Source organism: Rhinichthys klamathensis, unplaced genomic scaffold (assembly GCF_029890125.1).
Source record: "Rhinichthys klamathensis goyatoka isolate OS25496 unplaced genomic scaffold, OSU_Roscu_1.1 h1tg000121l_1, whole genome shotgun sequence".
Taxonomy (NCBI): domain Eukaryota; kingdom Metazoa; phylum Chordata; class Actinopteri; order Cypriniformes; family Leuciscidae; genus Rhinichthys; species Rhinichthys klamathensis.
In genome coordinates, this window is record NW_026606658.1 from 5245174 (window position 1) to 5260012 (window position 14839).

Here is a 14839-nt window from a genome sequence, read left to right on the forward strand (position 1 = left end):
TGTTTTTATTATTTAAATTGACATTTTATTTAGCCTAAATTATTATTTGACATTTGGTATCATAAAAGAAATTCTGAAATCGAATGAAAAGAAATATGTTCCATTTATTTCACTATGGCATCTTTCATTGTTTTGAAGGAGGACTGAACATCCAGGGATGGGACGAGACAATAGAAACCTAGAAACATAAGAGACAACGTAAGAAAAAGATCTGTTGTTCATGAAATTAATTCAAGTAGGGCCTAAGTAAAATAGCCTATAAATAGTCAAAAAATCCAATGTGTTTTCCACACTCTAACCAGCTTGCCCAAGGTCTGCCAAGTCAGTGTCAGTTAGCCCCATGAGCTGGTAGTTAAACTGAATTCATTATAGATCACCTCCAGCTAATGACCATAGTCAAATCCATATAATAACAGAAGTGTAACACAATCGCGATGTACAGAAACTTCACATTTGTGCTATAGACTTACAATTATGCAACCAGTAGTCAATGACATATTTGATGTTAGTTTATAGTCTAATAATGTGCTTCACGATCATAATCAATCAGAAGAGTTTAATCTGATGACGTAACACAGATATTGTCGTATAAAAAACTCTGTTTTCATCACTGAGATCTTTTAAAAGTATGCTTTTTACGGTTTCAATTCAAGACCTGTGGCTAATGTTCGTGAAGTCGGCCCCTCCTCTGCCCCCTCTCTCGGAAATAAACCCAGTTTTTGCCACAAATTTACTCTATATTTGGTGTTGGTCTGATGTCTTGAGCGTAAAGGAAGAGGAGGAGGGCAGAGACCGCACAAACCGCCGGTGTCCCAGTAGAGAAGACCGAGCGATAAACGCCTGTATCCACTCACCCGTTACCCGAGATGGAGAAAACTTCTTTCAAACTCTTCATTTTATGGATTTATTGTGTGATTGTATTCCTTGATGCTGGACTAGGTAACGTTACACCCTGTCTTTTCAGTTTTCTCTAAATCTGAAACTTTTCTGTCTTGTCTGATCGCATTTTGATATAGCCTACTTTATTTTAACATAGCCAATTATGTCTTCTGACGTGATTCAAGACAGAGGATGAATGAATAAGTTTAATTTGACTGTCAGATATTTTGCTTCATTCTTTCATTTTATCCGAACACACATTTTGCCTTTCTTTCTTTCTTTCTTTCTTTCTTTCTTTCTTTCTTTCTTTCTTTCTTTCTTTCTTTCTTTCTTTCTTTCTTTCTTTCTTTCTTTCTTTCTTTCAAACCGTAAAGCTACATCACTAAATGGACCCACATTTCCCCACTATAAAACTTTGGCATGTGTGTACTCAGAAGGCACTTTCAAGTTATACATTGAATAGCTGCAGATCAGGTATGATAAAGGTCTGATAAGTATATGTGAACTTTAGAAACTTCTGTATGTAAAATGTTTTGTCTGATGCATGCTGGTGATGCTGATCATTTAATTCCCCTACAAATGGAGGCAATGGTTATGAAACTGATCATATGTTAATGTTTAGACATGTTTTTGTTTCTAAGCCTGCAGGCTGCCAGTTTAAATGCAGTTTAAATCCAGTTGGAGATAAAAAAAATAGCATTTTTCTTTCTCTTCCATGCAGGCTCCAACATCTGTACTTCTCGAGGAGCCAGCACATGTCAGCAGTGCCTGGCAGTGCATCCTACCTGTGCCTGGTGCTTTCAAGAGGTGTGCTCTACAATAATTTATGACTGAGCTGAAACATGTTTAGATTTTAATACAGTATTACATAAGATTCCTGCATGGCAGAGAGCTGTGTGATTGATATTATAATCAAACGTTCAGTCAGTCTTAGTGGTCGTAGTATTGTTATGTTTTCTGAAATGTAGGCCTATTAGTAAAATTATTTATATATATATATATATATATATATATATCAGCAATATCTTAGTATGCTAATACTCAGATCATGACTCAGTGGAGATTAAATAGGCTGGATAAGACTTAAATAAACTGCCTCATCTCTGAGTCAAGGATTTGTTTTTTCTTGTTTCATGACACAACAGATTTTTGCAACTTTAAATCAATTACAACAATGAATTGTTTCTCAAGAAGACTATGGTTTTACCGTCACCACTACTATCCTCCACATGGTTTCCAGTGTAGTCAATGACAATGCAACCGAAGTGGCAGATCTTTTCTTCTGTATGATCCGAGTGAAGCAGATTATCTGGGGGAAAAAATTGGGATTTAAATCTATCAATTGGTTGTTGGTTGGATGGTGGCAGATCTGAATGTGAGCTTATGGAGAAGTCCAGCATACATCACCAAAGAGAAGTCTGCCGTTGCAAAGGAAGAGTTTTGACATTCGATTAATTCAAACAAAATTTAAAAAGAATTAGTCTAAATACGCATGTACAAATGGTACAATAAGATTAATAAAATGCTTTTAGCAAATAGATGCCAACTTAAAGAGGATGTCTTATGGAAAACAGTTGTTTTCGATGACTATGTTTAAGCCTCAACCATTGAATCATTATGAAGAGGACAAAGGATGTTGTTACTGTCAACTTTTTTCAAAACTTTTGTCCTTATCTCATATAAAAGTGTGAGTCATGTATTATATCTTAGGAAGTAAAATGATGGCTGTTTCCTTAAGGAAATCCACTAGATTGTCAATGTGTTGTTACAAAAATATTGGCTTAACCACTAGCCTGACTTAGGAGACAGGACTACCTTCTTTTTTTAACCAATGGCAGACGAGGCAAGGAGTGTTTGATTTGTTTTTCCGTAATTCTATTTGCCGCAGAAATATTTATTAAGTGTCCTGTACCAGTATAACTGTGTACCAAATGCTTATCAGGATTTTGGACAAGATGTGCCTGGCTCTTCCCGATGTGACCTGAAGAAGAACCTCATCGAGGCAGGATGCAGGAGAGGAGCTCTGGAGTATCCCACCAGCAAAATGCATGTGACGGAGAACAAGGATCTCAGTGACAAGGCCTCGGGATCCACCACCGACGTCACCCAGATCCAACCTCAGAGCATGCAAATCTCTCTAAGACCTGGTGAGTTCATCAACCCAAAAACGAATGACCGCAAATTACATGTTCTTCCATTAGACCGGATTGTTACTCTGGCGTTTCACAGATGATTCCCAGGTCTTCACGCTGAAAGTCCGTCAGGTTGAGGACTACCCTGTGGACTTGTATTATCTGATGGACCTGTCCTACTCCATGAATGACGACTTGTCTCAGTTGCGACGGCTGGGGCAAGGCTTGACTGAAGAGATGAGCAAAACCACCAGTAATCTGCGCATGGGCTTTGGGGCTTTCGTGGATAAACCCGTGTCCCCATACATGTACATCTCCCCTGAAGAGGCCGTGTTAAATCCCTGTTACTCGTGAGTGATGACATATATTTACATGCTGAACATAAACATTACAGATGATAGGTGTTTATTACAAACATGTAATGGGGCGGTGTGCTTGTTAGCTGACAGAATCTGATATTTATTATCTTTAGTCGCACTGCTATTATGGTTGAAGTGTCTCTATTTGCTGAGTTACATACAAAATAAGTATTACACTGTAAGCTGTTTTCTAAAGCTTGAATGTTGTGACTCATTTGTGCCAGCAAAGGTGAATGACCAACACTACCCATCGGTTTGGCATGGTTACACAGTTACCAGTATTAGTATTTCAACTTCCTGAACCTTCTCATCATTCTCATGTTAATTTCTGGTCTTTATTATATATGCTAGAATTCCGTACAAATGCCAGCCTCAGTTTGGCTACAGACACGTTCTGTCTCTGACGGAGGAGGTGGGCCGCTTTACAGAGGAAGTGAAGAAACAGAAGGTGTCCCGGAACAGGGACGCCCCAGAGGGAGGCTTCGACGCCATCATACAGGCAGCCGTGTGCAAGGTTGAAGTGGCACCTTTATAAGTATTTTTGACCTACTGTCATTTTGACCTCCCTTATTTGATCATTTTTGTCTTTCTCCCAGGATAAAATTGGTTGGAGACCAGGTGCATCTCACTTACTGGTTTTCACCACAGATGCCAAGACACATGTGGCACTGGATGGGCGCTTGGCGGGAATTGTGCGACCCAATGACGGCCAATGCTATGTGGGAACAGATAACATCTACAATATGTCTACAACTATGGTAGTGATATTCTGCTGATCTTTTTAAGTACTTTTCCACAAAAACATAAAAACCCGAAAAACAAAGTTCGGGAGCAACATATAGACAAAACATAAATGTTGATGGAATATTTAGTATTAGACACACTATAAAGTGTGTACAGCATGACTTTTAATTATGCATTCTAACATTTTTCTCAGGACTACCCATCACTGGCATTAATCACAGAGAAAATGTCAGAGAACAATATAAATCTCATCTTTGCTGTGACTAGCCACGTGGAATCCCTTTATAAGGTAAGAAGGTTATTAAATGTTACCGTAAATGTCTGATAAGATTTTTAAGGACACTTTCAAAGACTTCACCTCTATCCATTGTAGAACTACAGTGAGCTGATCCCTGGCACTGCAGTGGGAACGCTGTCCGAGGATTCTCATAACGTCATCCAGCTGATCCAGGATGCATACGCTGTAATGTCCCTTTTTACATTTGCCAAAATAAATTTCTGGGTTCAACTTAAGGGAGAATTCACTCTTGACATGATGGGATTTTAATAAAACTTGGCTGTCTATGCAGGTGAAACGTCAAAAGTTTTTTTTTAATTGGTGCTGCATGACTAGAGAAAACAGAAAAAGGGTTGTGCCGTTCCCTTTTGCCAAAAGTTCAACATCCAAAATGCAATTTTGATTTTGGCTCCACCCCTCTATAGATCCGACTGTACATGGGTAGGAATACAAAAATGCGGAAGTCTGTAGTTTTAACAAAAGTCCCAGAGCTGTCAAAAGTCATGCATCAACTGGCGGACATTTGCTGACAAATAAACAGGGATAAAAACTGGGTGCAGGGAACACAGAGAAACTTTGTGGTGATCCATATTATTCCACATATGCTATCAATAAAGTTGTACTTGTGTTGAACCTGGGACATTAACATGTCTGTGGTCACTGATCTATTGTTTGCTGTTGTGTTTGTGTAACAGAAACTGCGCTCTAAGGTTGAGCTGGAGCTCTTGAATGTCCCGGAGGAGCTCAGTCTGACATTTAATGCCACATGTCTCAATGGGGAGGTCATACCTGGGCTAAGATCCTGCTCTGGCCTCAAAAGAGGAGATACCGTCAGTATCCTCTTTTCTTTTTTGCTCATTTCTGTCCATCGCTCTAATCGTCTCCATCCATCTCATTCGATTCTCATGTTGTTTCTTTATTCTCCATATTAAATTCCTGGTGTTGCTTAACCAAACCACTTATTCCAAAACTCCCCAAGGGTCCCCTTCCTTCACTTTCAGTCTTATACTCTGATGGTTTGACATATTCCACAAATAAGGAGGAGCACAGGAAATGTCCTTTCTAATGTGCAATCATCTGCCTTACTTGATAAATGAGTTGCATAAAATATTGTGGTTTCACTCCCTCCCTTGTAAATGGTTAACTGTAAAAACTTACACACATACAGGACATGTGGGTGTAACTGTGCCATTACTCATTTTGCTGAGTGTGTCTAGGCATCAGATTTGCCTGTTTCCTGTTCTCTTCTGTGCTGCTCTGACTCACACCACCCAGCCTTCAGTTCAGACTGTCTGTCATTCCAACACAGTCACTGTCAACAATGGCAGGATAAGACTCACATATGTCATGTGCATGATGGCTAAACATCCCCACAAGAAATGAAATATATTTAAAGTATAATTTTATTTTTCAACTGTTATATTATATTATATTATATTATATTATATTATATTATATTATATTATATTTTTCTCTAAAAAATTGTCTTTAAATGTGAAATTTAAAAAAAACATTACATTATTGTGACAGATGAGTAATGTATTGAATTGACATTATAATATATTTTAGTTATTTTTATAAGTATTTTTAATACTAAATAAAGTTTGTTTTATTTAAATATATTTGAATATACACTACCATTTAAAAGTTTAGGGTAGTTTTTGAAATAAGTCTCTTGCTCGTCTGCATTAATTTGATCCAAAATACAGTAAAAACAGTAGTATTTCAGGATTCTTTCATTAATTAAAAGCAGCATTTGATTGAAATAGAAACTTTTTGTAACAATGTAAAAGTCTATTCTGTCACTTTTGATCAATTGATTAAGAGTATTGATAAATAAAATAAAATCGTACTGACCCCAAACCTTTGAACAGTAGTGTTAGCGTAGCACTGTCCCACTGTTCTAATTTGTAATGTAATAATGCTATAATTTATGTTTTTGAACACTGGTGCTCTGTATCCACCCTGCATTTCCTCAACATCTCCTTTACAGGTGTCCTTCACCGTCGAAGCTCGGGCCAGGGGCTGTCCCAAAGAGAAGCGCAAGACCTTTACCATCAAACCAGTGGGCTTCAAAGACACCTTGCAGATCACAGTCAACTTTGAGTGTGAGTGTAAATGTCAAGCTAAGGCAGAGCCCGACAGTCCCGTTTGTCACCACGGCAACGGCACCTATGAGTGTGGAATCTGCCTGTGTAACCCGGGACGATTGGGTCCCAGGTGTGAGTGTGCAGAAGGGGACTACAGCCCCACCGAGCAGGACGCCTGCACCGGGCCAGACAAAGTGATCTGCAGCAGCCGTGGAGACTGCGTGTGCGGCCAATGCGTGTGTCACAATAATGATTTTGGCAAGGTGTGGGGGAAGAGGTGTGAGTGTGACGATTTCAGCTGCCTGCGGTACAAAGGAGAGCTCTGCTCAGGTAAGACATGATTTGGGGCCAGGGGAAGCTAGATGTACTTTGTTGACTGTTTTAGAGTTTTATTATTATTTTATTATTAGACTGTTGGTTTAGAAATGGATGTGACATTAACAGTATGGAGTACCTCAAGGCTCAGTACTAGGACCGTTGCTTTTCAACCTGTACATGCTACCTTTTGGAGATTTCATTAGGAAATATGGGGTTAGTTTCTCCTGTCATGCTGATAATAGTCAGCTTTATATTTCTCAGATTAATGAGTATTATGAGTCGGTTCTTTTTTTTTAATTAAAAAAAAACATACAGTACAGCCAATGTGGTCGGATTTTCGAACAAATTATTCTATGAGTTGGTTTGTTTTGGTGAATCAAAACTGGAACACGTTCAAATTGCCTATCCAATCAGTACGAGAGGCGGCCTATATATATATATACACAGCCAACTCACTTATGTTTCTCAACAGTTTTCTGTATCCCTCCACCACCCCGTCTCCGCAACACTAGCCTGGTTTCTATCCTAACCAGAGATACGGGGAGTACTCTGGGTTCGGGCCAAATTCCGAGCTCGGAGCCCTCCCCTTGGACAGCACGTCAAATACTCATACTTTTTACTGATTATTTTTAAGTGTGACCTTGTGTGTTTTTTTAGTAACATTTTATTAAAAAAAAGATTAAATATAATGTTATCATATTTTTTGTTTCAGATCATGTAGTTCATTATATAGACATACATATAGACATGTTTTACTAACGTTTGACATTCAGAAAGTGTCTGAATATTTTTGTTTTCACTTTAAAATCTTACAAAGGTCTTTTTGCGCAATCATTTGCTTGAATATTGTGCTGGTGTTTTTTTTTAAATAATGTCACTCGGTTTAATATTTTGTCAAATAATGCAAAGACACTCATACATTTTAAGTGTGACTTAACGGTCCACGTACTTTTTAGGGCTACTGCATCTCAGGCTTGACTAACTCGCAACCAGCAGGATAAAGGCTCTGTTTTTCACAGCCTGTTATTTTGTACAAAAGTCTTTCTTTACGAGTAAGATTCTCTGTTCGCTACCTCACATCACCTCAAAGGAATTACCTACAATAACACTAAAACGTCTCGTGCGTTAGTCGAGAACGAGCTCTTCTTATAAATAAACATGCTCTGTGGGACTTGGCAGGCTAAACCATGTGTTGACCTATTTGAGACATGTGTGTTTGTTCTTCAGACGAGGTGCTGATGTTCCACTGGGGCGCGTTTGAGTTGGAATGGCCGAATAGTTTATGTAAAATTACAAAATACTGTAGTGGACCTCTTGAAGTTGTGTACCTCCTGGAAGGGGGTTGGTTTCTCGCTTAAGCAGAACCAGATCTCAGTATTCGTGATTCCAAAAGATTTCATAGTGTACCTTTTAGGTCTTCAACTGAAAAAATGTTAGTCTCTTAAATCTATAAGAAGTTTCTTAAAGCCTGAATAGCATATCCCCAGAGGCCCAAAGTTATCCAGAAAATGCCTTTCTGCGTTGTCACACACTGATTATGTCATTGAACCAAAAATAGCCCAGTGAGGGAGTAAAGTAGTGTTTGGGTTGATGTGAAAGGGTTTGTATTGTTTTTCTGTGGGAAGAATAATTACATGCATTACAATGTTATTTTTTTGCATTTGGTTAGCCATTGTTTTATTTCCATTTTGTTTTTGATTTAGCTGCATCAGTGTTTTCAACCAAAATCCCAGATCACTCATAAACACTGTTTTGCTAAGGCATTGTGATCTCCTACACAAACATGCACACCGCCGCAAATGTGTTTATAATTGTAAATCACGCATGTAATGGGGCTCAGCATTCTGCCATTGAATGTCAAGTGAAATATAGTATATAATGCTTATCATATTAATTCTGTCACATTCCTGACATTCACCAGCACCAGATGTCTATTTTTAGAAAACGGTGTGATTAAAAAAAAGATACATGGATCTGTTTGACAACAGTTAAGCATGATTTCCAGTGGGGAATTTAGTTTGTGAACCATGGAAAGCCTCCGCATAATATTTGGTAATAATGTGGAATGCACAACTCCTTACATGAGGCACTTTTACAGGCTCAAGTTCAATCTAACCTCATTACATTATGGGAGTGAACATTATTAATCCTGAAAAGCATTCTTGCAAGAGTCAAACATACAGTACAGCTATGTGGAATCTTCTCACTTATTTCCACCTTTGTGTTATTTTTTCCTTTCATGGCTCATTCTAGGTCATGGCACTTGTTCTTGTGGGTTTTGCCAGTGTGATCCAGACTGGAAGGGGGAGAACTGCAATTGTTCTACTCGTACAGACACCTGTATGTCCAGCTTGGGGCTGTTGTGCAGCGGTCGTGGTCAGTGTGTGTGTGGGAGCTGTGAGTGCACTCAGCCTGGGGCCTACGGCTCCACCTGCGACAAATGCCCCACATGCCCTGACGCCTGCACCCTGAAAAAGTGAGCATAATAGCTTACTACCATTCTACTCTTTCTGCAGTGTGTGTATATGCTTTGCACAGTATAGAATATTAAAAGTTTTAAGATATTAAAATAACTATTTGGATTTCATAATAGCTTACTACTATTCTACTCTTTCTGCAGTGTGTATATGCTTTGTATAAAATATTAAAAGTATTAAGATATTAAAATAACTATTTGGATTTCCAATTGGATGGGAGTCATTGCATTAAACATGGAATATGATGAGGTCATGTGACCACAATGTAGCATAATACTATTTGAAATGCTTATTTTGCATAAGACATTCTGTTTAATATACAATTTTTTTTATAGTTTGGAAGTACACAGTTTATACTACACAGCATTCAGTAAGCCAGTGGTTCTCAACCGGGGTTTCCTCTGTCTTGATATATGAGATAGCCAACCACTTCTCTTTTTTTGAAGAAGAATAACCAGGGTTTCCTCTATCTTGATATATGAGATATCCAACCACTTCTATTTTTTGAAGAAGAAGAATAACCAGGCTATTCTTCTTCAAAAAAGTGTTTTGTTGACCTAAATTTATTAAAATCTTAATTTTTATAATGTATATATTGTCAAGCTCTAAAATATTTTATGGGTACAAATAAGTAGAACATATTTTTTACATTTTTAATCAAAAGACAACTGGAAAAGTCATGGGGCCTTAGAATATTTTTGTGGACAATAAGGGGCCTTAAAGTCAAAAAGGTTGAGAACCAGTGAAACTACAGAACTAACGAAACTAGTATTCCATTCCAAACATAGCCAATGAGTTAATAAGTTTATGTCGTCTTTATTTAAGTAAAATATTTATACGTCTTTAAACGTTTTTTCTCTCTCCAGGGACTGTGTAGAGTGTAAGCACTTTAAGAGGGGGAAACTCTTCGATGATGACACCTGCACTCGAATCTGCAGAGATGAAATCAGTCTAGTGGACGATCTGGGTACCATTATTAAATTCAATTTGTTATAGATAATAACCAAAACATTGGTAATGAACAACAGTAAAAAAATAAAAAATATATTATTATTATAATTATATCAGTGTCAGCTTTTGTATAACCCTCTGTTACTCTACAGTGTTCCATGATAAGAATGCAGTAAATTGCACCTATAAGGATGAAGATGACTGTGTGCAAAGGTTTCAGTACTATGAGGACAACAGTGGCAAATCCATCTTGTCTCTAGTCAAAGAGCCAGGTAACACCATTTCACTGCTCTCACTGCTAAGTGTTCAGTGTGTTTACTGTGTTTCAAATGCAAGTCTCCATCTTTTTACAAAGATAGTTTGAGAAGATAAAAGGAAAGTATATTATTCAGAGTACTAGTGCTTATTGTATTTTTGGATATTCGAGATTTGAGAACATACAGGAGTTTATAGGTGTATGTGCAGTGTGTCACGGCTGTAAATTCAGGAGCCCGCAGTGAGAGTCTGCTGCTCTGCTTTAATGGACACACATGTGGAACATGGGCTCTATTAGTGGCAAACACATCTCCAGAACCCAGGGAGCACCCCACCTTGTAAAAACATACCGCAATAAACAACATCCAAGCTACTGAAGAAGCCGCTGACACAGTGTAATTCCCACTGGGACAGGAATGGTTCAGACAGGAAGCAAAGAGACAGACTCGAGACAATATAAGAGAGCTTTTAATTCTAAAAAAAAGGGAAATCAAGGTGCATAAACACTACCGTTCAAAAGTTTAGGGTCAGTAAGGGGTAGAGTCTGATTGACTGTCAATTTTTTAGCGTTTATCAGCTGGAAAAAAATCGTTCTGAAAGTGATTCCAACGATATTGTTTCTCTGTGCCATAATGGCAAGCCGTTTTAACATTTAATCCTTAAAACGTACAAGTATCTATTTTCATGCTACTAGTATTTATTTTTTTAGATACTAGTATCTATTCCATTAGGTATTAGTACTTATTAGGTACTAGTGCTTATTCTTTAGGGACTAGTACCTTTTTAAAAGATACTAGTAGCTACTTATTCATTAGATGCTAGTTCTTATTTATTAGATACTAATACCTATTAAATAGACAGTACATTTTAAGGATTAAATGTTGCCATAGTGTTGTTGTGGACTGTGCTATTCTTTTATGTTTAGAACGATTTTTAAAACGATATCTTTTTTGATAACATTATTGTTATTTCCCTGGTGTGAATGAGCATTTAGAGACTTTAAAGAAATGTAAAAGAAATGAAATTTCTGAAATATTGCCTGTTATATGAAAGTTTTAAAAACATCTCTAACCACATTTATTTTCCTGTGTACTAGACTGCCCTAAAGGCCCTGATATCTTGGTGGTGCTCCTGTCAGTAGCTGGTGCCATCTTGTTCTTGGGTCTGGCCGCCCTGCTTATCTGGAAACTGCTTATCACCATCCATGATCGCCGTGAATTTGCTAAGTTCGAGGAGGAGCGGGCACGTGCCAAGTGGGAAACGGTTAGTGAAGTGTAAAAATACTCACAAAATACACTATGTGCATACTGCTGTACATTTCAGACAGAAGATAAGTGATCAAAGACGATACATAACAAAACACATTTTCACTCACACACCCCTCTGTTTAATGTAAAAAGATCAAGTCACTGTGTCTAAGTAGCTTGGTGAACTATAGATGTTGGCAGGATGGTTTTACTGTTTCAGTGGCATGCTGTTTTCCCCCTCAGAACAAAGGAAACGCCTCCGTACCCTTGGGCAAGTTTTGTTTTAAATTATCCATGCTAATTAGGCTTTCCCCGTGAGGTCTCGAGCCACATGTGAACTCTCTGATCCTTTCACTTCAGAGTTCCCCACTTAAACTTGACCACTTAACCAGCTAAAAAAAATATGTTCCAAGAACGTTTTGCTAACATTCCCATTTAGTTATTGAAACGTTATTTCTGATTGTTCACTAAACTTCTAGTTTATTGCAGTCGCCCTGAATCAATAATTGTATCCTTTCAATAATTGCATCTTTGATAATCAAAATGACATATTCAAGTTTTTTTCCTGTCAAGATTATTTTGTCATGCCTTTAAATAGCTCAAATGTATAACCCTTGCTTTATTTAGTATACGCGGATCTTTAAATATGCAAATTAGTCCCCGCCTCCACTCAATCAAACACTGTAGTAAATGCTATATAATGCCAAGTGGAAATATTGGTTTAATTCAGCCATATATGTTTGAACTAGAAACTGATTCAGAAGAAGAAGTGGAAGAGGAAGTGGAAGAATTATACAGGGTTGTCTACAAGACTATGTATCAGAATGGTAATGCGTTTTATGTAACGCTCACTACCACGCCGGACACATACCGTTAATTGATATGATTAGCTTTTGCTTGACTATCAAACAGCTAATAATGTGTTGCTAATTTTACACAAACCCTGTTCTCGTTCGCCATCTCAAAGTCAGACAGCTGCCTTCTAAAAAAAATCAGCATCCTTAGAAATGCTTTGAACATCATAGAAAGTCAGTGGAGAAAGGCAGTGAAGAAAGTTTATCATAACATTGTAATATAGGCTGCATCATATACAGTTCACCCGAAATATTGCTGTATCCGATTTTTCCTGTCCCTTCTTAAAGGATTAGTTCACTTTAAAAAAAACTTTTGCTGATAATTTACTCACCCCCATATCATCCAAGATGTCCATGTCTTTCTTTTTTCAGTCGAAAAGAAATTAAGGTTTTGATGAAAACATTCCAGGATTTTTCTCCATATAATGCACTTTGCTGGGCACCAAACGGTTCAAGTTCCAAAAGACAGTTTCAGTGCAAACTGCAAACTGTTCAAATGGCTTTAAACGACACCAGACGATGAATAAGGGTCTTATCAAGCGAAACGATCGCTCATTTAAAAAAGAAATAACAAAGTTTAAGTTTTATAAGCTCAAATGCTCGCCTTGCTCTGTTCTGTGTGACTCTCCTGTTCGAACTCGTTCATCAAAATGAACGAATCTTTTTCCGAGTCAATTCGTTCATTTCGTTCGTTAAATGAACCAAATGACTCGAAAAAAGATTTGTTCATTTTGATGAACGAGTTCGAACAGGAGAGTCACGAACGTGCATCACAGAACAGAGCAAGGCGAGCATTTGACATTATTAAACTTAAACTTTGTTATTTATTTTTGAAATGACCGATCGTTTCGCTTGATAAGACCATTATTCATAGTCTGGAATCGTTTAAAGCCCTTTGAACAGTTTGCAGTTTGCACTGAAACTGTCTTTTGAACCTTGAACCGTTTGGTGCCCAGCAAAGTGCATTATATGGAGAAAAATCCTGGAATGTTTTCATCAAAAACCTTAATTTCTTTTCGACTGAAGAAAGAAAGACATGGACATCTTGGATGACATGGGGGTGAGTAAATTATCAGCAAAAGTTTTTTTTAAAGTGAACTAATCCTTTAAAGGGTTTCTTATACGCAATGATAAGAAAAGCCCCATCCCACATGTTGATGGGATTGGTTACATGTTTGTGAAGGTAGGAAACAGGGGCGGTTTCAAACGGCGTTTTTGAGACTCTCTTTGATATTCAGCAATGGTGCTGACAAATGAATTTGCACATGGTTTGTCTTAAAGCATATTAAAAACACCACATTGACATATAAACAACATTAAAAACTTGATATGCACCACAGGGGGTCTTTAAACATTTGAAAATTTGGCTATGCAAACATTAAGGGAACATTTTATCATTTTGCAAACATTATGGGAATGTTGCTTTTGAATGTTCTCTAACCATTCTGAAACAAGTGTTAACATTAAAAAATGTTAGACGAACGTCCAAATAAAACGTCTCAGAAAAAAAGTCCCATGAAGGATGTATAAATACCAACATTTTAAGAACCTTTTTAAAGACCAGATATCTCTGAATGAAGTGAATGTTCTATTAATGTTACTGGAAGAATGTTTGCTCATAACTTTTTAGAGAACCTAGACTGGTATAAATGCACACTGTTTTTTCTTATTCTGACATTTTTATTCTTGTAGGGTCACAACCCTCTCTACAAAGGTGCCACATCAACATTCACAAACATCACATATCGAGGCAAGGACTGACCGCAGAGAGCAGAGGATGAACTGGACAGAGTTCATAAATGTATATGGTTCAAAAGTGTTTCCTTCGAAGTTTCTTTTTTTAATTGCGTAAATTGAACACGAACAGGAAACGGTTGTACATATTTTGTTGTTGTACATATGTAAAGTCAAAAATGGCACCTCTGTGGGAGTCTTTCTGTTTGTCACTGGATGAATGATAATCTTTACATTTGCTTCTTACATAACTATATTTGTCAGTACTGTGTTAGTCACACACACAACAAAACATTTTCTTCCTCTCTCTGATCCGTCACTCTGTGTAGTGACAGATATGAATGATAAAAAGCCTGAGCGATCTTTCCAACTATTAAAGGGATTGTTCACCCAAAAATGAAAATTTACTCACCCTCATGTTGTTCCAACCCCGTATAATATTCCATGTGACTACAGTGGCTCAACTATAAGTTTATTAAGCGACGAGAATACTTTTTGAGCGAAAAACCCCCCCAAAAATAA

At 37.5% G+C, this 14839-nt stretch overlaps 1 protein-coding gene across 2 annotated transcripts; it reads left to right on the top strand.

The window, feature by feature from the left end:
• The first annotated feature begins 748 nt into the window (after positions 1 to 748).
• itgb3b (integrin beta 3b) lies at positions 749 to 14504 on the top strand. Of its 2 annotated transcripts, XM_056255642.1 has the most exons (15): positions 749 to 939; positions 1601 to 1686; positions 2822 to 3026; positions 3109 to 3361; positions 3722 to 3884; positions 3967 to 4128; positions 4308 to 4403; positions 4488 to 4577; positions 5087 to 5221; positions 6385 to 6811; positions 9053 to 9275; positions 10143 to 10243; positions 10380 to 10499; positions 11579 to 11745; positions 14276 to 14504. In XM_056255642.1, exons 1-15 carry the CDS (start codon positions 867 to 869, stop codon positions 14342 to 14344), a joined length of 2370 nt encoding a protein of 789 aa, XP_056111617.1. In that variant the 5' UTR covers positions 749 to 866; the 3' UTR covers positions 14345 to 14504. The 2 variants fall into 2 exon arrangements, with proteins under 2 accessions (XP_056111617.1, XP_056111616.1); XM_056255641.1 differs by lacking the exon at positions 749 to 939 and having other exon boundaries at positions 1590 to 1686.
• The last annotated feature ends 335 nt before the right edge of the window (positions 14505 to 14839 follow it).

What these genes read in the sequence shown, in the direction of transcription:
- itgb3b (XM_056255642.1), top strand. Translation starts at nt 867, where the DNA reads ATGGAGAAAACTTCTTTCAAACTCTTCATTTTATGGATTTATTGTGTG. An exon ending in ATTCCTTGATGCTGGACTAG is followed by an intron (nt 940 to 1,600) that starts GTAACGTTACAC and finishes TCTTCCATGCAG; the next exon opens with GCTCCAACATCTGTACTTCT. An exon ending in GTGTTAAATCCCTGTTACTC is followed by an intron (nt 3,362 to 3,721) that starts GTGAGTGATGAC and finishes TATATATGCTAG; the next exon opens with AATTCCGTACAAATGCCAGC.